Genomic DNA, 22265 nt, shown 5'->3' on the forward strand with positions numbered 1-22265 from the left:
CATTTGCACAAGTAATCCATATTAGAAAGGTAAGTTATTAAAAACAAACAGCCTAATTAGTAGGGGTGGGCACTTTACCCGATATCCGAAGTGGCACCCGAACCCGATCCGAAAATGCATGTCAAGTTTTTTATTTAAAAAATTAAAAAAAATTTACATCCAATTTTTTTTAAAAAAATAACTAAATTAATGTCTTTTTAGTTTTTAATTTTTATGTCCAAATCTATTAACCATTCAATCTATTAAAAATAAAAAAATTAGTTAACTGAAAGTTATATATTTAAATATAAGAAACTTGAGAAATGAAAATTTTAATTTTTTTTTTCAAAATCTAAATATCCGAACCCGATCTGAAATAACTGAATCTGACCTAAAAATATCCAAACCCGACCCAAAGTACAGAAATACCCGAACGGGTTCTACACCTCTATACCAAAATACTCGAAAATCCAAAATACCCGACCCAAACCCGAACGGGTACCCGAACGCCCACCCCTAATTTAGAAACATTAAAATATTTTCTAAGAAAATGTAATCAATATGATATCAACATGCGCAAGTTTACTGTTTGAATAATAAGAAAAGTTTTTAATATTTGTTTTAGTTCTAAATCTTACCCAAGGCTAAACTAAATCGATAATTATTATCCCCTAGCTATATATGGGCTTAACGAAATCGACAATAGTTTTGGGCTTGTCTACATAAGCGATTGATTAAAATAAATGAAAAATAAAATTCAAAAAAATCGACCAATAGAATTATAACAATTTTGCTGAGAAGCTCTATATTAATGCCAAGTCAGCAGAAATCACTAAAGTGACTTCTCTTTTAATGTATAGGAAGATTTTATAAGAAATAACGTTCTTGCTTTCTCAAAAAGAGTTTTTTTTTTGTTGTAAACTCAAAAATATATATAGCTGTCAGCAGGGCCGGTCCTGGACTAAAGTCCGCAAAGCAAGGGCTTTAAGCTCCAGGGTTTATGTAATAGTTAGGGGTGCCAAAAGACAATAAATTTCTTTAGTGTAGTGGCTTGGATTTGTGTTGAAGTCTTGTATCTTAAAGGTTCAAACCCCTGCTCTTTGTTTTTTTTATGTGATTCATTTGTTCACTTTTGATAATGAAACGAATGTGATGAGATTGAAGATCTTAATTAATATCCGATCCATTTAGGGAAAGATCTTAGGTTGTCATATATTAAATTGAATATTGTATTCTAACAATATTTATGTTTAAGTTTTTAATCTTTACATCCAGTTTTCTTCTGAAAGTCTTAGAAATCAAGCGTAGGTACATAAACAATAATCAAAGTTTTATTGATTTTAAATTTTATGATGTATTCTTTATAACTTTTGTTTAAGGTATAATTTGAGATACTGTTTGTCTACTGTGTCACTATTACATACCAAGATATCATATACAAATTACACATCAATAACACATCACACTATTATCGCTCTCCAATCTCACAAACTTAAGCTCTAATCAGGCCATGGATTCCACAGGTGATGCTCTCCCGACCACGGAGAAAAAAGATAACCTAAAGGTTTTTTATTTTCAGCTTTTAAGTTCAAATCATATTTTAGACATAGAGCCCAACATAATTTGAGTCCAAACATTTTAAACCCACAATTACTTTTTCATAATGTAAAAACGTCAACCCTTGTTTATAAAAAAAATATAATACTCCATTTTTGTTAAACTATTTAAATCTTTAAGTAACAACTACACCTTATTTAGCATCAACTTATGGTGTCGGTATAATAAAATAATCGTTTTCTAAACATTATTAAATTTCGACAGACCATTAATTTCAATATTAAACTCCCGTAAATAAAGAAAACATGTAAAAAACATAAAAATAGACAAAAAACTATAAAACATATCTATGACACCGTAAACTTCCACAACAAACACAAACATGAATAACGATCCACTTCTTTCCCATAAACTCTCACACCAAACAAGATCTTCGAGAGGAAATCCAAGACAAATACTCAAGGTCTATATAAACAGACCAAACACACAACAATTCGTCATCGATTTCCAGGTACAATCAATTATTGACAATCAAATTAATTACAATGATTTAACCACAGAGTCCATGGAATTCATGTTAACCTACCATGACATCCATCACCCCGACTCAACATTTCTTATTCAAGAGACTAACCAATATGTGGTGAATTTACTAAGAGAAAACCATAATATTATAGCTCAAGACCTTCAAGTTACTCTATCCATCAGAGACTACAATCAAAACGCAACAGCAAGACTTGACGTGGATTTAATCATCACAAACCTAGAAAGAACTAATAAGGGGATAAATCCCAGTCCGAATGCTTAAAATGTGTATAATAACTACAAAAGAAGAAAACCATATATGCACCATCTGCTTCAAGAATTACAGCAATGTAACCAATATTCCGACTCATTCATTCGGCCATAAATTTCATTTTCTTTGCATTGATCATTGGCTTCGTACATATATAAATTGCCCAGTATGTCGGGAAAGTAATTTATAAGCCAATATGAAATACTAATAATTAAAAGACTTATCATGTTTTAAACTTAAATTTCATTCTAGCTTTACTTACTATTTCAGATATACCCACCAAACAAAATACACAAAATAACATCCATCACTAATACGTTTTAACACTATCAATCCTATTATAACAAAATCTAATATACATTTTATTTAAAACATCAAAAACATACAGCATAAATCCCAAATAAACATTACAAAACTAACTAGAAATCAATTTTGTTGTCTTATTTCCTATAAATTGTATTCTTTAATTTGCACAAATCTTAAACAGCACCAAAAACATCCCGTAAATCATACCGCTCCACCTATATCCAAAGTAACCTGCTCCGTGCTTGCGCAGGGTCTCAGCACTTAGTATTGAAGAATGAAATCGTTCACGAATAGGGATATAATGGTAAGTAAGGTTTTAAAAATAAAAGATAAAATTCCTAAATGTGCAATGACCTAATTATGGAATAATCCTTGTGTGTACACAGCAATTTTTATTGTTTAAACTAATGATAGCATAAATTAAAAAAAAAAGGGTTATAATATGATATCGACGAGCACGTGCTTTCGCATCACGATGTTTGCTAGCGATTAGTGTCTTTTATCTTATTTTAAATATTGTAAACATTATCTTCGCATAGTGATCATGTCACTGTATGAACCAGATTTAGGAAGAACACCACTAGATTGTCTCATGAGCCAAAGAAGACGTTGAAGCAGCTTGTCCACCGAGGAATCTTGCGTAATAATATTTGGGTTTTTTTGGCTCAGGAATTTTGGTTGTCGTACTTTTTAGCAAGACCACGATCAGCTCCATGCTTGGCCTATCTTCGGCATCATCTTCCACACAACAAAGACTGACTTGTACGCATCTTAAAAGCTCTTCTTCTACTAATGAATCGTCTTCCAAATGAGTATGTATTAGCTCGAGTCCGTTGCCGTCAGACCATGTTCTCCATGCCTGTTACAAAATTAGTGAGCACATTATCTTTTATCTTATTATATGCACTACAAAAAAAGTCCACATTGATAGCACATTGTTATAGCACGTTTTACTGAACTGCTATAGTAGATGACTTTAAAATTTATGTTCTATATAATAGCATTAGATAAATGGTATGGTAAAATTTCGCTAAGCGGAATCAAAATTTTGGTTTTGGAACCATATTTTTCTTTTAGAGGGAACTAAAATTTCGTTTGGAACCGACACTTAGAAAAAATTAGGCAAACTATTTTCCAGATTCCTTTCTCTATTGTTCAGAAAAAATCCCCAAACAATCCGATATCTTTCTATCGTCTCTGGCTTTCTCGGCCAAACCTTAAAACTCTATCTCTAGGTTTTTTTTCTTCTTTCCTCTTCTTCTTCGTTTTCGATTTTAACTTCTGGTGTTGGAAAGTGACAACGATTCTCTAGCTTCTTCTTCTTCTCTTTGTTTGCGATTTATTTGTTTAGCAGCTGCGTTGGTTCTGAGATTTCCGGTGGAATCTTGGATGGCATTGGAACAGCAATTGAAGAAAGAAGAAGAAGAACAGTACTCGAGGAGGAATAACAGATAAACGGCAATCTCTTCCAGGTTTGTATCCCTAATCTGATAAAAATCATATGTACTGTGATTTTGGGTTTGTTACACATCATAAGGGGCTGATAATTTGTCTCTTCTTGTGGCTGAACTTGAGTTCTCTGTGTGAAGGCAAGCTGTTGCGACTCTGTGCTGTACCACAGGACGTGCTCGTGGCTTCAGTTTCGTCGTCTTTACTGATCCTTGTGTTGCAGAAAGAGTCACCATGGAGAAACACACCATCGATGGCCGCACGGTACCAAAATCATAAACCCATCTTTTAACTTTATCTTTTTGCATATTAAGTTAAGTGGTAACAATCATTTTTATAGGTTGAGGCAAAGAAGGCTGTGCCTCGAGATGATTTGGTTTGGATCAGGTTATTTGACTTTCAGTAACTAACAAGTTTCGAATTGTTACAGTTTCCCTAGGAAAGCCGTTGGAGTTTCAATCGGTGGCTCTGCTGCTCTGAAAGCTTGATTCTTTCTATTCTGTATTATTGAAAACATGCCATGTTCTAAGTTTCTGCTTTATAGAAATCATAGAACTTGAAAAGGGTAATCATTATAGTAGTGAAGAATCCTTTGATATGGTGATACTTATATTAGTAATCCACGAGTTTTGTTCAGTAGAGAAAACTCTGTGTGTGTGTGTGTTTAAGCTAGTTTTCCATTGATTCTGAACAGGCACCTGCTCAAGGTGAGGTGTCTTTACATGAATGCTTGATTCTTGTTCAAATCTTAGTTTCTGTTCTCTATTATTAAACAGTGAGATGCTCTAAGTTTCTGCTTAATAGAAATCATAGACCTTTGTGTGTGTGTGTTTGAGCTAGTTTTCCATTAAACAGTGAGATGCGACCTTGATAAGGGTTTATAAATCTATTATTAAACAGTGAGAATGCTCTGTCCACGAGTTGTGTTAAGCTTTTCTCCATTGATTGTGAACAGGCACCTGCAGCTGATGACGATGATGGTGACGAGACTGAGGAGGAAAAAAAGTTGCAGAGGGGAGTGAGGCTGCTAAGAAGGACACCAAGAAGCCCAAAGAGAGTAAGCCCCTCTCTCTCTCTCTCTTTGTTTTACTGCAAGCATGTGTGTCTATTGCGTTTATTGTGATCTCATGTGGTGAGTAATAATTGTTGCAGAAAACTGGTTCCAGTTGGTTACGGTATCAAGAAGCTCACGATCATCAACTATACACCAAACTCGAAGGACAAAAGCTGAGAAGTATTATTTCTTCAACAGATCAATACAGAAGCTTTTCAAAAAATTGTATGATTAACAGATGTAACATATCAAATATATATTTGTTGAAATGTTTATTTTTGGCTTATTATGTATCAAATCTCAGTATCTCATCCAAACACGTTTCGATGCAGAGTTTTTACTAGTATTAAGTTGGCCTAACTCGTTCTCTGATTTTGTTTATCACTAGGTTTGATGGTTACATGTTCTCTTTTGGAGTTCATGTGTTCATGTATTAACCTTGTAATTTTGGGATCGTTAATGAAAAGGCATATAGTATTTCAAACCTAAACCACAAACTCTAAAATTTAAAACAAAAATATAAGTTTATAATTTTACTTTTTTTCTTTAGCTTTTTGAAATAATAAACATTACTAATAACCATATAACCTCAAACACTAAATCTTAAATCTACACCCAAATCCCTAAACCCCAAACTTACACTCTACATACAAAGTTATAAATCTAATCCTTTCAAACTTATATTATAAATTTTGAACTTAAACTCCAAGTATATTCTAAAACTCAAATCATATAATTAATTATAACTCTTAACCCTTAACCCTTAACCCTTAACCCTAAACCACATACCTCATATTAACATATATCATAATACATCAAATCTTAAATTTTAAATAAATTATAATTCTATAAGATAAATATACTAATCCAAACTATATATAACATTTAAAATTATACATTTACAAAATAAATTTAAACCACAAAATAGTAAACAACAAAAATATATTAAAAAAGAAACATTCTTATTAAAATATTATTATTTTAATATTTTACTCAATCACACAATCACAAAATTCATATACAAAATTTAGATTTTTAAAAATTTAAATTATGATATCAAATTATTTAAAGTTTAGATAATTTTTATAATAACTATAAATAAATAAATAAATCAATTTGTATTATTATTTTTGAGCCATTGATTTATTTTGGATCAAAGGCCCAGAATCATTCTTCCATCTATTCTCATCCTTTTTTGTAATTGGTTGATTTGCTTTTGGTGTGGATCAGATGTTATTCTTTTTAATATAACTTCTAGCAATTCCTCCCAAATACATATATTAAAAATGAAATCAATTTTGTATTGGTATATGATTAATCTTACTAGGTCAAGAAGGCTATCTCCAGGGTGAGAGTTACAAAACTTGAGATTTTGTCGCCCAGTAATGATCTCGAGGATCATCGCCCCAAAGCTGAAGACGTCTAATTTATCCGAGATTATATTGTCCATCGCGTATTCTTTAGACATATAGCCACTATATTTGACGAATAAAGAAAAAAAAAAACAATCGAAATTGTTAGTTCTTTCTTTTTTTTTCAAAAATTATTAAAGACCGAAGATTTTTTCAAAAAGTTTCTTACTATGTTCCCACCAATCTCTCGGTTTCTGCTTCTGTCTGGCCACTTTGTAAAATCTTGGCCATGCCAAAATCTGATATCTTTGAGATCATATTTGTATCCAGTAAGATGTTGCTTGGCTTCAAGTCCCTATGAATGATGGGACTGTCCCTGAAATTGTGGAGATAAGATAGTCCTTGGGCAATCTCGTTGATGATGCGGAATCTAGTCGCCCAGTTTAACAATCTGCTTCTAGCTTCATCTACTTGTACATCATGATGAGAACAAATCGAACTAAAGAATTTCCAATGGCATAAACTCAAAATTTTAAGTGAGGGAACCGAAAAATGCACTAACCGAAGATAAAACGATCCAAACTTAAGTTTTGTAAATACTCGTAGACTAAAATCCTCTCACTCCCTTCGCAGCAGCAGCCTAAAAGGCGGACGAGATTTTTGTGAAGGATGTTTAAAATCGTAGTCACCTCGTTTCTAAACTCGAAAGTCCCTTGAGATGAATTATTCGACAGCCTTTTCACCGCAACTTCTTTGCCGTTGGGTAAGATTCCCTGTTTAATCACATATATATATCGTATATATTTCTTAGTATATTATATATATACACAACAACTATTCAGTCATAGAATCTATAAATTATAATATACACCTTGTAGACAATGCCGAAACCACCTCTGCCGAGTACGTTGGTACTAGAGAAATTATCCGTAGCCTCCACAATCGTACTAAGATCCATAACTGCAAATAATTGATCTTCTCCTGCTATTTCAGTCATCATCATCTGCGTTTGAGTTGGAACTAAACAAACTCACACAAAAAGAAAAAAAACTCATATTAAAAAAATAAAAAAAAATAAAATAAAAAGGATATAAGGAAGGGAAAAAAAAAAAACGAAAATTGTGCCACCTTGAGTTGATGTTGCGCCTCTTTTCTCTCGTTTATAGAAGCAGTAGCAGAAGGCGATGAACAAAAAGAGACCCACCACGATAAGCACGATCATCCAAGGCCTCAAACTTGCACTTTCTTTTTTACCATTCTCTTTGAAAACAAAACAAAACAAAAAACAAATGGTTTTTAAAGTTTTTATTTACATGTAACCCAAGTTAAGTCTCTAGAAATTTTTATTATGTACTAGTTTTTGCGTGTTTCAGAAAAAAAAAAAAAAAGGGTGCTAGTTTGTATAAGGATGACTAACCCGGTTCTTTCAATCTGACATGAAGGTCTTGACCCCCAACGGTGTAGTTTTGCATGTCGTGCAGCTCTCCAATCCAGGTTATACACCTGTGGTCTGTGTTCTGTCCATTTTGTAATTTGATACGCGCAAACGCAGTACAGTTGCACTCCCTTCGGCACAACGACTCACACGCTTCCAGAGCACTCGCATGTAAAGTGTCATCTGGATTTTCTGGTAGTTTCATGTTTTTCAGAATCATGAACTTGTCGTCCTCCTTGCACTTCGGGGCAGTGATTCTAGCACACCCACCCGACTCAATTACATCATTTTTCGGATGAAACCCTTGCAAACAATGGCACCTGGGTATCGTGTTTTTCGAACAAAACCCGTAGGATCCACAACGGGCGTCCTTAAAACACGAGTCCTGAGTCGTTGACCATGACAGCTGCCATGTCGTTTCTTCTTGTACCCACATGTATACTTCATAGTCCCCATCTGGCGTCAACGTTAACCTTGATTTACTGCTTTGGTAGGTCGTCATCACGAAGGAATCTGGGGCATCTAGTTGTTTCAGAATCGGTGGCATATCACCAAACTGGAATCCATTCCACACAATGCTCCGATATCTATTCTCTGCATGTGGATGCTGTAGATAAATCACAAAGATCTCATATGACTCGTCTTCGATGCCCAACGAGAAATACCCGCTTGACGGATCAATTGAACTATTCCAGCTTTTGAGGACTATGTGATTTTTTGTGTTGGGATTGATGCCCAACCTCATCTGCGGAAGTAAAGTGTCTGTCGGAGTATCGAAACTCTGCCATGAGTATTCTTCTTCTGAGTGTTTCGAACTCTTGACCACAAGGTTGCCGTTGTCTTCGAGTTGTGCTACCATCCGAGACTTATCAACCTCTCTGCTAAGTTTCGCAGACCAGACACGTGCATTGTCTTTATCAACCAAGACGAGTTCCTTGTCGATGATGTCGAGGGTTCCGTTGGGTGTGGTGAGAGGATTATCTCTGTTGGCTACCCATAGAGAAGTTCTAATAGGGTCTTCCTTTAGCCATATTCCCAGATACCAATGGGAAGTCAAATTATCGGGTTGGAAAAAGCCACATTCATATTCTTGGCCGTCAGAGACTATGGTCTTGTTGCCTGAGAGTGTTACCAACGAGCTAAAACAAGAGAGTGGAACAAAGAAGAAGAAAAGAAAGAAGAAAGAAGGAAATGATATCATCTCTGGCCGTCTTCTCGATCAGTTATCTCACCAATACGTTCTAGCTATCTCCCTTTGTTAAACTTATTAAATAAGTTCTCATTATTGGTAAGTATAATTATTAGTGGTTAGGTTGTTTTATATTTTTTCTTCCTTTTTGCCATACCTCGTACTATGGCGTCGAGGAAAAAATGGCTCGATTTCAAAGACGTTACTGTCTTACTGACGTACTTTGTCTTAATTACCTTACACACTGTCTTAAAGATTTTAGTAGACAACTACTCTAGCCTTTGACTTTGTTTGCTTCTTGCCTCACTTACAGTAGGAAATGTTGTAAATTAAACCTTCATCACAATGGCCATGTGTATAGAATAACTCTATGGGGTTGATAATTGTGTATATATAAAATCCTTTTCTATTTTCTTTGTCAACCCAACCATAGATTTAAAATCTTTCTGGAATGATTGTTACACATCAAGTACACTTAAGCTTCGAATACGTTCCTAGGATTGGGTTGAGCAACCAAAGAAACACTGACAAGAAATTCCCTTAATTTGTGGTATTATATATTAATTTTTGGTTTTAACTCAAGAATATGAACTCAAAGATTATAAGAAAACACTTCTTATTAGTTTTAAAAAATCTCTCAAAACTTACTCTCGCACAATTTCTCAATTCATATGATATGCAACATAATTTGCATCTTTATATATATAACTCTAGTTTATCCTAAATTCATTAGGACTCATATATTATTTAAATAACTCCCAAATAATATATCTCACTCATTCATAACTAGATTAGGAATTAGATAAATACATTTTTTTATTAATAATTTTATTTATTTAAACATTACTGATTAAATAAATATAACTATTAAAAATATAGATGCATTTTAATCATTTTTTTTAAATTTATGTGAAAGATATCAAAATGATTTTTTTATGAAACAGACGGAATATAAACAAAGAAAAATTAATGTACATGCAAAAATATATCAAATTTAATAGAACATAAGCTTTGTTGGATTATTTTAAAATAACCTATAATTAAAATTAAGTTGGAGAATTGGTCACACAAAATTCATATTTGTTAAAATTCATCTTCCGTAGTAAAAATGAGAGGAAGCAACGAGGAAAGTCACCACCCTTTGAGCATGATTATCGCTAAAGTGGGTTTAAGAGTTTTTTAAATTTTTTATTTTTTTTGTCTTTTTTATCTGAAAAAAAAATTAAAAAAGAACTAATCGCGGGTAGCCACGTGTCAATGGGATCCGCGAACAGTATATGAAACCAACAAAAGTTGATCCTTATTTGTGGGGCTCTAGCATGATTATTGAGAGATTCTTATGGTGGAGTTCTTAGCTGAATATAAGAACCCATCTCTTAATTTTTAATTGAAAAAGCTAAGAACCGGCTCTTAAATAAGAGTTTTAAGAGACGGTTCTTATCTTTTTAGTTAAAAATTAAGAGACGGGTTCTTATATTCCGGTAAAAAACTCACTCTAAGAATCTCTCAATAATCATGCTCTCGCTCGAAAAGCATCAGGAATAGTCATCAGTCATCACACCAATATTAGGGGGTAATTATTTATTTAAATTGTTTAACTTTTTTTTTTAATAAACTTGGTTTTAAGCTCATACTAGCCTTTGACCCGCCCGACCGGGCGGGTATTTATTTTATGATTTTAGTTTTTCTTTAAATATATTAAATGATGTATTCGCAATATTTAAAAATAAATTTATATCATAAATTAATCTTTACAATTCTAATAAAAATTAAAATTAAAATTTTAATAAAATATTCTGATATAAATTTTAAATTTCTAATTAAAATAATAAAGAGATGGGTCATAATTTTTCTAATTCCAAAATCTTAGCATCCCTTAAAAAAAGAAAATAAATTTATAATACATAAAATATATAAATATATTTGCAACTATAAATTCTACTGAAATAAATTTGTTAAAGATAAATAATCTTGCGTTGTTGTTGTTTATTTCTAGAACTTGACCCATGACCGTATAAATATTTGTTTTCACTTTAGTTTTTTTCTTTGTACTATTGGTATGATATATATATTTGTAAATTAAAATGTATTATATAATTGTTAATATAACATTTTGAAAACATAACAATTTTATTTATTACTTTCAGTAATTATATGTTGTGATTTTAATCATCTATTATATCACAGTGTAACATATAAACAAATCCAATATTTATAACAATTGGACTTATATTATGAAAGTATTATACTAATAATATATGAATAAATTATTTTCATTTTATTTATATGTTATATAAATTGATTATGATGTGTGATTTTTTATTTTATTATTTATTACTAATAAGTATTTAATATATTAATACGAAATATATCAAGAAATCTATTTTGGTTAAGATTTGAATAAGAAATATATTATTTAAATTAGGAAAAGAAATAAAATGTTTAAATCTATTATTTAAATTAAGAAAAGGCAAGCATATGTCAATATAGGTTCAATAAATATTTTTATGGCATTTCAATGTAAATAAATGGTAAAACTAAGAGGTATTTTTATTTTCTAATTCAATTTTAATAAGACACTTTTAATAATATAGATATTACACAAAATAGTTAACAGATGGTTAGGTGCTTCTTATAGTATTAAACAAAATGTTAAAACCATCTTCACCAATTGAGAACAATCCGTTGCAAACGTAACCTGAAATTGTCGTAAGTTTTTCATACATTGCATTGCCCATAATAAGGCTTCCATTTCTGCATGAAGGGGAGAAAGTGACGCCCGGACATTCCTTGCACCCATCAAACCCGCAAATCCCTCTAGAGTACTATACCATCCTTGGCCTGAAAAAATATCATTTTCTTTCCAGGAACCATCCGTAAAACACCATCTTCCTGGGATTGACGGAAGAATCATTGCCCCTACCGATTGGATCCTTTTGTTATCATTCAAAATTTGAGCCTCAGCCCAAAGTTTTGATTCCGTTTCAGCCAGTTTAAAGGTATCCAACGGATCCACATCCATATTACTAAAGACTTTATTATTTCTCCCCTTCCATATATACCATAGTATCCATGCAAACTGATGATCCTCCATATGTGGAACAACTCTCCAAAAAAGATGATCCATGTTCACAAAGAGAGAACTTGTTGGAAACAATGTTGGACATGTTGGAATCTTTGAAAGAGCCCATGTCTGAAGTGCAGGAGGACATTCAAAAAACACATGGTTGATCGATTCCTCCTCCGCACCACATCTTGCACAAACAATGTCGCCGGGTATCCCTCGCTTATGCAGATTTTTCTTGACTGCTATACACCCTGTCACCAATTGCCATAGAAAATGTTTAATCTTTGGTGGACACCGTATTTTCCAGCAATATGCTTTCAAAATATCCACTGTGGGTCCAAACACTACTGGTGATTTTTCCTTATCTGGATATATCCTTTCAATCTGATATCCAGATTTAACAGTATATTTTCCATTATTTGTGAAATGCCATCCATCCTTGTCTGCTATCCGAGTTCTACTCAATGGTATACTCTCTATTAATTTCACATCCTGTGGATCCACCAAAGCCTGTCAATATAGGTTCAATAAATATTTTTATGGCATTTCAATGTAAATAAATGGTAAAACATTAAATGAGAATATTTCAATTGATTAAATTTTATTAATGAAAAGTTATTGAAAAATGTATAATAAAGTAAAAAAAAAATTAAATTATAAACGTTTATTGAATTCTTAATAAGCGTGAACACTTTAGAAAATTTTACTCTAACAGCGTACAGAGAGAGTAATATATATGAGACATGAAGTAGTTTAACGTGATTCAGTTTCTTCTGCAAATATGCATTCAATAGATTATCCTCCATAACTTATGATTTGTTTTATCAAAAAACACTTTTGTTGGTCGCCATCTAGTCTTTTTTTTTCGTTTTCTCTGTGACTATTAGATGGAGATAGACACTATACATATAGATATATATATATATACGTGATCAACAGAATATAAAAATAGTAAATAGTAAATAGTTAATAGTTAAATATGGTGCTTGATTGTAGGGTTGTTATTGATGGAAATATTTCTTTTTGATAGAACAAATTGATTTCACTAAAGCAGGTTAGTTAGGATTGAATCATGCCTAATATATACGCAAATTATGATGTTGACTTCGCTTAGAATATTCCGATTGTAAAATTTTAAAATTGACTGGACTATCTCCAAAATCTTCCTAATAAGAACAAGTGAATCACGCCGGATATCTTTACAAAACGTGAAAAATAAGTTTAAAATTTTATATCCATATTTTATGTTGTTGTCATAGTGAGTGCATATTGTGGAACATTTTTTTCACAATTTGCTAAAAAAAATTCCAAACACAATTTGTTAAATATACGACCACTAATTGTTTCGTGTATATTTTTTTGTTTGGTAAGAAAAAAAAAAGAAAAAAAAAGTATTAGTTATGTGCATCATACTGATGACATTAAAATTTGATACTAATAGCGATTTTATAATGAATTTCTAAAACGTATTGTATAAAGTATATGATTTTTGATGTAATTTTAATGAAGTCCTAAATAGTTCAGAATGTGGTTACTATATTATGTAAAAAAACATGTATCCGTAGTGTATATGGGGGAGATGGTTATGAACGATATGGTGGATATATATGTATACTTCATTTAGCTACAATGATGACAATAAAAATTGTACGTTATTATACGATGAAGCACAATATGTAAATATTAAACAGAAATTAATTGTAGGTTCCAATCGGTTGATTTCATAAAAGGAAAAATAGATAACTATGTCAAGAGATATTAATTCAGTGGTATTAGGTTGTAATTATTTAGAAAAAATCAGGGTCAAAATTTTATTTGTACTGCAGTTTTAACAGATTAAGTTTTAACAGATTAGATAGATGCGTTTGCCGCTTCAGGGAAATACAGAGAGTGTGACGAAAAAGAGGTTTGCGATTTCCTAAAATGGACGTTTCGCCGCCGGAAGTCGACGAGAGTTTCTCAGCAGAAGACGACGAAGACGAAGACCTGTGCCGGATTTGCCGATCGCCGGAGGAGCCCGGAAATCCGTTACGGTATCCGTGCTTGTGCCGAGGCTCCATCAAGTTCGTTCACCAGGATTGCCTTCGTACCTGGCTCAATCGCCGCCGCGGAAACAACAAATGCGAGGTTACCTTCTTCTTTCTGATACCTTGGGGGATTTTGAGATGGATAGTTTAGGGTTTTAGCTTGGCTCGTTCGTTTTTTTGGGGTTTATCGCTATGCTTACGATTCGCCAGAAGAATCTACAAATTAGGGTTTCTGATTGTTATAGTTTCTAATTTCCTCTGCAGGTGTGTGGGCGTAGCTACTCGTTTGTTCCCGTTTACTCCGAGAACGCTCCGGAGAGGCTTCCTTGCGACGAGTTTCTACTTGGAGTCTTATCAAGAGCAGGACGTTACTTGAAGTTAATTGTTTCTTGGACTGTGGTGATTCTCTTCAACGCATTCTGCAATTCCTTGCATCCTTTGGGCCAACAAGTTGTCGCTGACTCCCAGAGAGTGTTAGCTTATTTGTGGGTTGGCTTGCTTTACAGCAGTGTCATCGCTTGCTCTATACTAATTGTCAGTATTGTAAGGATGGATGTAGGAGTCGGGGGACTTCCTGGTTGGTTTCTCGCTGATGGTGATGGCCTACAAGGAGGAGTTTTGCACTTCTTGTGGAAGTATTTGAAGATCCTTTGTGATTGGTATTATCTTAAACTCATACTCTTCTTGCTGCAACGTCTTCGTCGTCGAGTTATACTTGTTCCTCCATTAGAGTCTCTACTTGATGAGTTTGGGGTTTTCCGGAGGCTTCTTTTCTTTTTCGATGACCATGTCTTTGCTGTAAGTCTTTTTTTACATTTTTCAACTAGTTTAATTACCATAACGTTGAGTACCCACTTCTGTTTGTTCTCTCCAGGGCCTTGCCATCAGCGTATATGTCTCTACACTATTTATTCTTCTGCCATTTTCTATTGGATGGGTTGTATTAGCAACTGTTGGAGGAGGCAGCAGCTATTTGTCTGGAAACTCGCCTGTTATTCTTGGATACATGATGATGCTGTCAATCTGCTTTGCTTACTTTGGAATCCTCTTCATTCTCCAACAAAGCTCACTTTCAGTCATCGTTCGCTGGCTTTCTCTGGGGTTTCACTTCATAACAGTGACATTGCCATGTCACTTGTTGGCTTTCTTAGCAATGGCCTGCAAAAACATATTACTCATCAAGGATGTTTTTGTCTTGTTCTTCAAGTTTGGTGCTCTGCCTTGGATTCTTGGTTGGTTCCTCGGAATCTGCACCTCCCCTATGTTTGGAACCAGGAGTTTTCAGATACTTGAGATTTGGCCACACAACCCGTGCATTATGGTGGGCTTTCGTTTGCTTTCAGGACTCTCTTGCTTGATAATTGCTGTCTCTTACATGGAACATATCCAGAAGGTAATAGTTTAAAAATTTGTTCATCATCCCAATGGAAGCCTTATTTCTTTTATCAGATTTTTTCATCATTTTCTTCTTCTTCTTTTGACAGATCATGCATAAAAGAGCCTATTGGTATCTTCTAGATGTCACAGATCCAGGCTACAAGATTACCAAACTGAATCTTCGACACGTTTTCTTCGTGTTTGCTTCTCATGGGTTATTATTGGTGATTCTGTTTCGCTTACCAATGAAAGCAATTACACTTATCAGCCCATCGTTTTTCCCTCTTGAGTTATGGTAAGCTTGGTTCTTTACTTCCCTAGCTCTGAACCTTGCCTTATATCGGTTCTAACTAAATTGTACATTGAACAAAACGCAGGGACACCGACGGAAGTCGTTTTATTGGTGCTGCGTACGCAATTTATTTCAACCTAATGCATGCCGGGCCCAAATGGTTAATCAAACTTACCAAGCCAGCCATCGAACTCTTAGTTCACAAGTGGATTGTCACAATTTGTTCTTGGCTTCAGCTGCGTGATCTCTTGCTGGTAGTGCCCCGAGGAGAGGAGGACTTTCACTTTACTGATGATAACCCTTGGTTGCTATTGTATTCATTGGCTGAAGGCTCTATGGTCACTTTTTACAAATCACAGAATGATGAAGACGATATCAAAGAGCAAAGACATAACAGGTAATTTAACTGATATATACAAAGCTTTTAATAAAATTATTGAAATGCTCTGATAAGTTTGCACTTTTAGGTATCGGACGAGGATTGCTATAATGTTGATGCTAGCTGCTTTGAGTTTGTTTCTCGTTGGCACAGCCTTTATGGTTTTGCCAATTTTGGTTGGAAGAGTGTTCTCTTACTCGATCTCCTTCATCTTGCGAAGAGTTGGAATCAAACATGACGGTTTGTCAAGTTTCTTGCTTTATTTAGACCAGTTTCGTATATATGATTATGAAGTTTTAAGCCTATCTTTGCACGTGATTGTAGATGTTTGTGCTTTTTGGACTGGATGTTATATCCTACAAGCAATCTATGTCAGCATTTGCTTTGCATTTGATCATATTTGGACGGGAAGAACTGATTTCCTTCTCAAATATATCTTGATACGAATAAGAAATGCTCTTCTCTTCTCCATCTGGGTAAGAACAACCTTCTATTTCCATCAGAGCCTCTCTTGGATATTATGACTTCCTAATGACTTGTAAACTCTGATGAACAGATCGTTATCATACCGGGATTGCTCGGTCTACTTATCGACCTTATGATCATCATCCCATTACGAGTGCCACTAAACGAAACGCCACTCTATTTCTTGATCCAAGATTGGTTGGTAGGAGTAGTGGTACTTCACATCTGGACCTTTCTGGTAAGATAAAACATCAAAAGGGTTTTAACAAAGATTCAGTTTTCTTTCGGAGCAACTAATACATTTTGCTTTTCTCTTATGTTCCTATAGACAATGCTCACGCCTATCAAGTGTTTGGCAACCAAGGCATGGCGAAGGAAGTTTGAAAGAATCAGGAGCGTGGGACTCAATAAGCTTCCTTCAATGTGGCTGCTTCGAGATGTGATTGGTTCCACTATAAGCTCACTTCTAACTACACTCTCCATCCCTTGCGTGCTCGTGAAGTCTCTGTTACCGTTGCTTGGATATTCCCAAAGCTTCAATGCAGCTACTGAGCGGTTTATCTGGCCAGCATCATTAGCCTTGATTGTGGTCTGGTTCGTGACAAAGCTAACGCTTGAGATCATTATCTACTTGCACCAGTTGATCTTCAATGAGCGGTATATGGTGGGTGAAAGAGTTGGGGATTTGACTGAAGATCTCTAGAGCAGGGGTATATGATAAACAAGGACTCTTTTTGTTGATAGAACGAGTAAAAAAATGTTAATATCTTTAGCAGTGGTTAGGTTTCTAATGTTGGTAGATGTTGTCGTACCTTTGAATGACAAGTAATGAATCTATCTCTACTTAACGTCTTTCGTACTCCCTCTTGTACTCTGTTCCTGAATATAAGATGTTTAAGAAAAAACACATATATTAAAAAAAAAAATTTTGTCTAGAAAATATCATTAAAACTATAAAATAATTGTATTTAACCAATTACAAAATAAATTATTAAATATGATTGATTACACAGTTTTTAATAAAGTAAAAATTACCTAGAAAATTGAAAACATCTTATATATTGTGGAACATCCTACATTTAAGAACAGATGGAGTATTTATTAGACCATCTTTGTCCTTAGTTTCTCAAACAAAAGTGTTTAATGAATATCTTGAATTAAGTATTATTTTCACATTTGTTTATATTTATTTTTAAAAAATTAATTTTGGAGAAATACCCTCAAAATTTTAAAAACATCCGATATTTAAAATTAAGTTGGAATATTGGTCACAGAAAATTCACCTTTGTCAAAAGAAAAACTATTTTAACAGTGGTGATTCAACTTTTTTTTTTCCGTGGTAAAAATTGATAGGAAGCAACGCGGAAAGTCACCACTCTTTACTCTGCAAGACTGTAGCTGACAAAAAGCATCCGCAGGAAAGGAATCGTAACCTATCAGTCATCACACCAATATTAGTAATTATTTATTTAAATCGTTTATTCATTTATAAAATTGTTACTTGGTTTTAACTTTTAAGCTCATTTGCGTTTGCCGCTTCAAGGAAAAACACACAGGTGACGACGAGAGAGAGAGAGAGACGAGAAAGAGCTCCGCGTTTCCTAAAATGGAAGTTTCGCCTGAAGCCGGTAGCTACGACGAGATTTTCTCAGCAGAAGACGAAGACCAGTGCCGGATTTGCCGATCGCCGGAGGAACCAGAAAACCCCTTAAGGTACCCGTGCCTGTGCCGAGGTTCGATCAAGTACGTCCACCAGGATTGCCTTCGTACCTGGCTCAGCCGCCGCGGAAACAACAAATGCGAGGTGGTTTATCTTTCTTTCTGATACCTCAAGAGTTTGGGGGATTTTGATATTTTTTAGGGTTTTAGCGCTTTGTGTGGGTTCGGATTCGACTTTCTCGTGGTGTTTCCTGTTGCAGGTGTGTGGGCGTAGCTACTCGTTTGTTCCGATTTACTCCGAGAACGCTCCGGAGAGGCTTTCTTGCGACGAGTTTCTTCTCGGAGTCTTATCAAGACTAGGACGTTACTTGAACTTGATTGTTCCTTGGATTGCGTTGATTCTCTTGAACAGCTACTTCGTTTCTCTACACCCTTGGGGCCAAGTAGTTGCTGCTGAGTTCCAGAGTGAATTTGGGATGTCTCGGAAGCTCGCGTATTTCTCCGTTGGCCTGTTATACATCGCTTTTAGCGTGTGTTGCATGACGGTTATAGCTCTTGTAAAGTTGGAGGTGGGAGATGTCAATGTCAGGAGGTTTATTGGGAATGGCGGAGGTTTGCAGTTCTTGTCGAAGTATATGAAGATCCTTTTTGATTGTTATTGTCATAAACTCATACGTTTCTTGGGGCGACCTCCTCGGCTAATGGTTCTTCCTCCAGAGGCGCCGCTTCATGAGTTTGGAGTTATCAGACGGGTGCTTTTCTTTCTGGATGATGATGCCTTTGCTGTAAGTCCCATATCTCTCTGTCTTTGCTAACTTAAGTTACCACAATGGAGACGGTTGAGTAACAAAGTTGTGTTTGTTCTGTACAGATTCTTGCCATCAGCGTATATGTGGCTATCCTCGTTGTTCTACTGCCAGTTTGGATTGGAAGGATTGGAGGCAGCTATTTGTCTGGAAACTCGACTGTTGTTCTTGGATACATGATAATGCTGTCGGTTTGGTTTGCTTACGTTGGATTCCTCTTCGCTCTCCATCAAAACTTGTTTCCAGTCATAGTTCGGTGGCTTTTACTGGGGGTTCACTTCGTAGCAGTGAAGTTGCCATGTCTCTTGTGGGTTTTCTCAGTAAAATCCTGCAAACGCCTGCAAAGTCTTGTAGGCTTTGGAATCCGTCAGGCCTCACTTCCAGCCATATTCCACTGGCTTTCTCTAGGATTTCACTTCATAACAGTGAGATTGCCAAGTTTTTTGTGGGTTTCCTCAGAAATGGTCTGCAAAAGCTTTCAAAGTCTTGTGCGCTTAAGAATCATCTCCATTCACCGTCAAGCCACACTTCCAGCCATATTCCAGTGGTTTTCTATAGGATTTCACTTCATAACAGTGACATTGCCACGTTTCTTGTGGGTTTCCTTAGCAGTGGCCTGCGTAATCCTATCTGTCCTTAAGGAAGCTTTTGTCTTGTGCTTCAAAATTGGTGTCCTGCCTTGGATAATTGGCTGTTGGCTCGGAATCTGCACCTCACCTTTGTTTGGAACCTTATTTTCCCAGAGCTCTGAGACTGTTTCACACTTCCCATGTATGATGATCCTACGTTGGTCTTCTGGAATCGTTTGCTTGTTGGTTGCTGAGTCTTGCATGAACCGTATCCAAAAGGTAATAAGTTTAAATTTTTGTTTCATTCAACAGCGGAACCTTAATTCTCTTATTAGATTTTTCCTCATTTTCTTCTTCTTTTTGGCAGATTGTTCATAAAAGAGCCATTTGGTATCTCTTAGATGTTACAGATCCAGACTACAAGATCACCAAAATGAATTTTGGTCACACTTTCTTTGCGGTTGCTTGTCATGGACTGTTGTTGGTGATTCTGTTCCACTTACCTATTAGAGCAATTACATTTATCAGCCCATCATTTTTCCCTCTTGAGTTATGGTAAAGCTTGCTGCATTGGCTTCCCTCTGAACCTTTACCTTATATATATATTTTTTTTTGAACAACTACCTTTACCTTATATATCCTTTTTAATTTCTTGTACTTTGAACATAACGCAGGGTCAGCGACGAAAACGTTTCTGCTGCTGCACACTCGTTCTATTTCCACTTACTGTCGTCCTCCCCAAAATGGCTAATCGGACTCGTCAAACCAGCTATGGAACTCATGGTTCAGAACTGGATCATCACTGTTAGCTCTTGCCTTGATCTGAGTGATTACTTGCTGGTTGTTCCCCGACGAGAGGAGTTTCACCGTGCTGGTCAAAATGTGAGACCAATGATGCAACCAAGAAGACGGTTGCTTCTATTCTATTCCATAGCTGAAGGCTCTTTGGTCACTTTGCATGGATCTCAGAATGCTGAAGACGATACTAATGACCAAAGAGATAACAGGTGATTGACTTTATACAAACAAGCTTTTAATAATACGTAAATGAATTGTTCTGACAAGTTGCACCACTAGGTTTCGGCTGAGGATTGCATTGATGATGATGCTAGCGGCTTTGAGTATGTTCGTTGTTAGTACAGCCTTCATGGCTTTACCTATTTTGGTGGGGAGAGGATTCCTTGAGTCTGTCTCTTTCATCATGCTAAGAATTGGACTCAAACGTGACGGTGTGTTGTATTTTTCCTCTTCATCTTGTTTCTTATTTACATGCCTCCAACCTTATATGTCTCTCTCTGTGAATCTCATGCTTTTGCAGATCTTCTTGCTTTCTGGATTGGATATAGTATCATTGGACAAACCTACAACATCACTTGCTTTGTATATGATGAAATTCAGAAGGGAAGATTCGATTTGCTTCTCAAAGATGTTTTCATGTGGATACGAAATGGGTTGCTTTTCTCCATCTGGGTAAAGAATAAACCTTCCATTTTCACAAAAAAAAAAACTTCATGAGGATTGGATTATGACTTCTAACTTGCAAAAACCGGTATAAACAGATCTCTGTCCTACCAGGGTTGCTCGGTCTACTTATCGAACTTATGATCTTCATCCCATTAAGAGTGCCACTAGACGAATCACCAGTCCATTTCTTGATCCAAGATTGGCTGATAGGAGTATTTGTGCTTCACACATGGGTCTTTCTGGTAAGAAATACATCAGCAGGGTTTTGACAAAGACTCAGTTTCTTGCATAGCAAGTAATGTATCTGTTTCTCCTTGCTTCTTTGACAGACAATGCTCACGCCAATCAACTGGTTCGCAACTGAAGCATGGCTAAGAAAGCTGGAAAGAATCAGAAATGTGGGACTTAATAGACTTCCTCCAACGTGGCTGCTTCGAGACGTGATCGGTTCCATTATAAACACACTTCTAACCACACTCTCCATCCCTTACCTGCTCGTGAAGTTTCTGTTCCCACTGCTTGGCGTTTCAGAAAGCGTCACTTCAGCAACTGAACGGCTTATATGGCCGGCGTTATTAGCCTTGCTAGCGGTTTGGATCATTGCCAGGATAACACGTGACTTCATTATCTACGTTCACCAGCTGGTCTTCAATGAACGGTATCTGGTGGGTGAAATACTGAACAATGTGACTGAAGAAGAGCGGACATAATCCATGGGAGTATATGACAAACAAAGAGACTCTTTTGTTGATAGAACCAATCAAAATATGCTGTTGTATTTACTCTTACAGTAACTAGAAGAAGCCAATTTTAGGTTCTTACTTTGGATGAAACAAAATATTATCTTGATATAATCTGAACCAGCCGGTTTAATATTTTGGTTGTACCTCGGTTTAGCAAACGCGATTGAATTATAAACAGCGTGTGGTTGGTTGTTTTCTTTCGTGTACACGTTCTTGGCGTTTAGCTTCAACGTGGATGCTCGTTTTAGTGACGTAATACTTTATTTATATTTTTATTTAATCCATCCCTCTCTCTGAGAT

At 35.2% G+C, this 22265-nt stretch overlaps 3 protein-coding genes and 2 long non-coding RNA genes across 6 annotated transcripts; 4 read left to right on the plus strand and 1 right to left on the minus strand.

The window, feature by feature from the left end:
* Positions 1-3662: 3662 nt before the first annotated feature.
* Positions 3663-4728, plus strand: LOC106293540. 2 transcript variants are annotated; one of them, XR_001260524.1, is made up of 3 exons: positions 3663-4110; positions 4214-4351; positions 4428-4728. It is a non-coding gene; the product is annotated as an uncharacterized LOC106293540 (long non-coding RNA). The 2 variants fall into 2 exon arrangements; XR_001260523.1 differs by having other exon boundaries at positions 3687-4110; positions 4228-4351.
* Positions 4729-4734: 6 nt separating this feature from the next.
* Positions 4735-5472, plus strand: LOC106293542. Its single transcript, XR_001260525.1, has 2 exons — positions 4735-5144; positions 5240-5472. It is a non-coding gene; the product is annotated as an uncharacterized LOC106293542 (long non-coding RNA).
* A 148-nt stretch (positions 5473-5620) lies between these two features.
* LOC106292406 (G-type lectin S-receptor-like serine/threonine-protein kinase SRK) lies at positions 5621-9129 on the minus strand. Its single transcript, XM_013727996.1, has 7 exons — positions 7911-9129; positions 7622-7753; positions 7365-7513; positions 7056-7266; positions 6723-6963; positions 6466-6616; positions 5621-5626 (listed from the first exon to the last, which is right to left on the minus strand). Exons 1-7 carry the CDS (start codon positions 9127-9129, stop codon positions 5621-5623), a joined length of 2109 nt encoding a protein of 702 aa, XP_013583450.1.
* A 4919-nt stretch (positions 9130-14048) lies between these two features.
* Positions 14049-17583, plus strand: LOC106343219 (probable E3 ubiquitin ligase SUD1). The gene is made up of 9 exons (XM_013782373.1): positions 14049-14311; positions 14476-15009; positions 15086-15604; positions 15696-15883; positions 15966-16277; positions 16348-16499; positions 16584-16735; positions 16816-16962; positions 17053-17583. The coding sequence occupies exons 1-9, from the start codon at positions 14108-14110 to the stop codon at positions 17425-17427; spliced, it is 2583 nt and encodes an 860-aa protein (XP_013637827.1). The 5' UTR covers positions 14049-14107; the 3' UTR covers positions 17428-17583.
* A 747-nt stretch (positions 17584-18330) lies between these two features.
* Positions 18331-22084, plus strand: LOC106344000 (probable E3 ubiquitin ligase SUD1). Its single transcript, XM_013783373.1, has 9 exons — positions 18331-18528; positions 18644-19168; positions 19255-20037; positions 20126-20313; positions 20433-20765; positions 20836-20987; positions 21077-21228; positions 21318-21464; positions 21552-22084. The coding sequence occupies exons 1-9, from the start codon at positions 18331-18333 to the stop codon at positions 21930-21932; spliced, it is 2859 nt and encodes a 952-aa protein (XP_013638827.1). The 3' UTR covers positions 21933-22084.
* Positions 22085-22265: the final 181 nt, after the last annotated feature.

Source organism: Brassica oleracea, chromosome C5 (genome assembly GCF_000695525.1).
Source record: "Brassica oleracea var. oleracea cultivar TO1000 chromosome C5, BOL, whole genome shotgun sequence".
NCBI classification, from domain to species: domain Eukaryota; kingdom Viridiplantae; phylum Streptophyta; class Magnoliopsida; order Brassicales; family Brassicaceae; genus Brassica; species Brassica oleracea.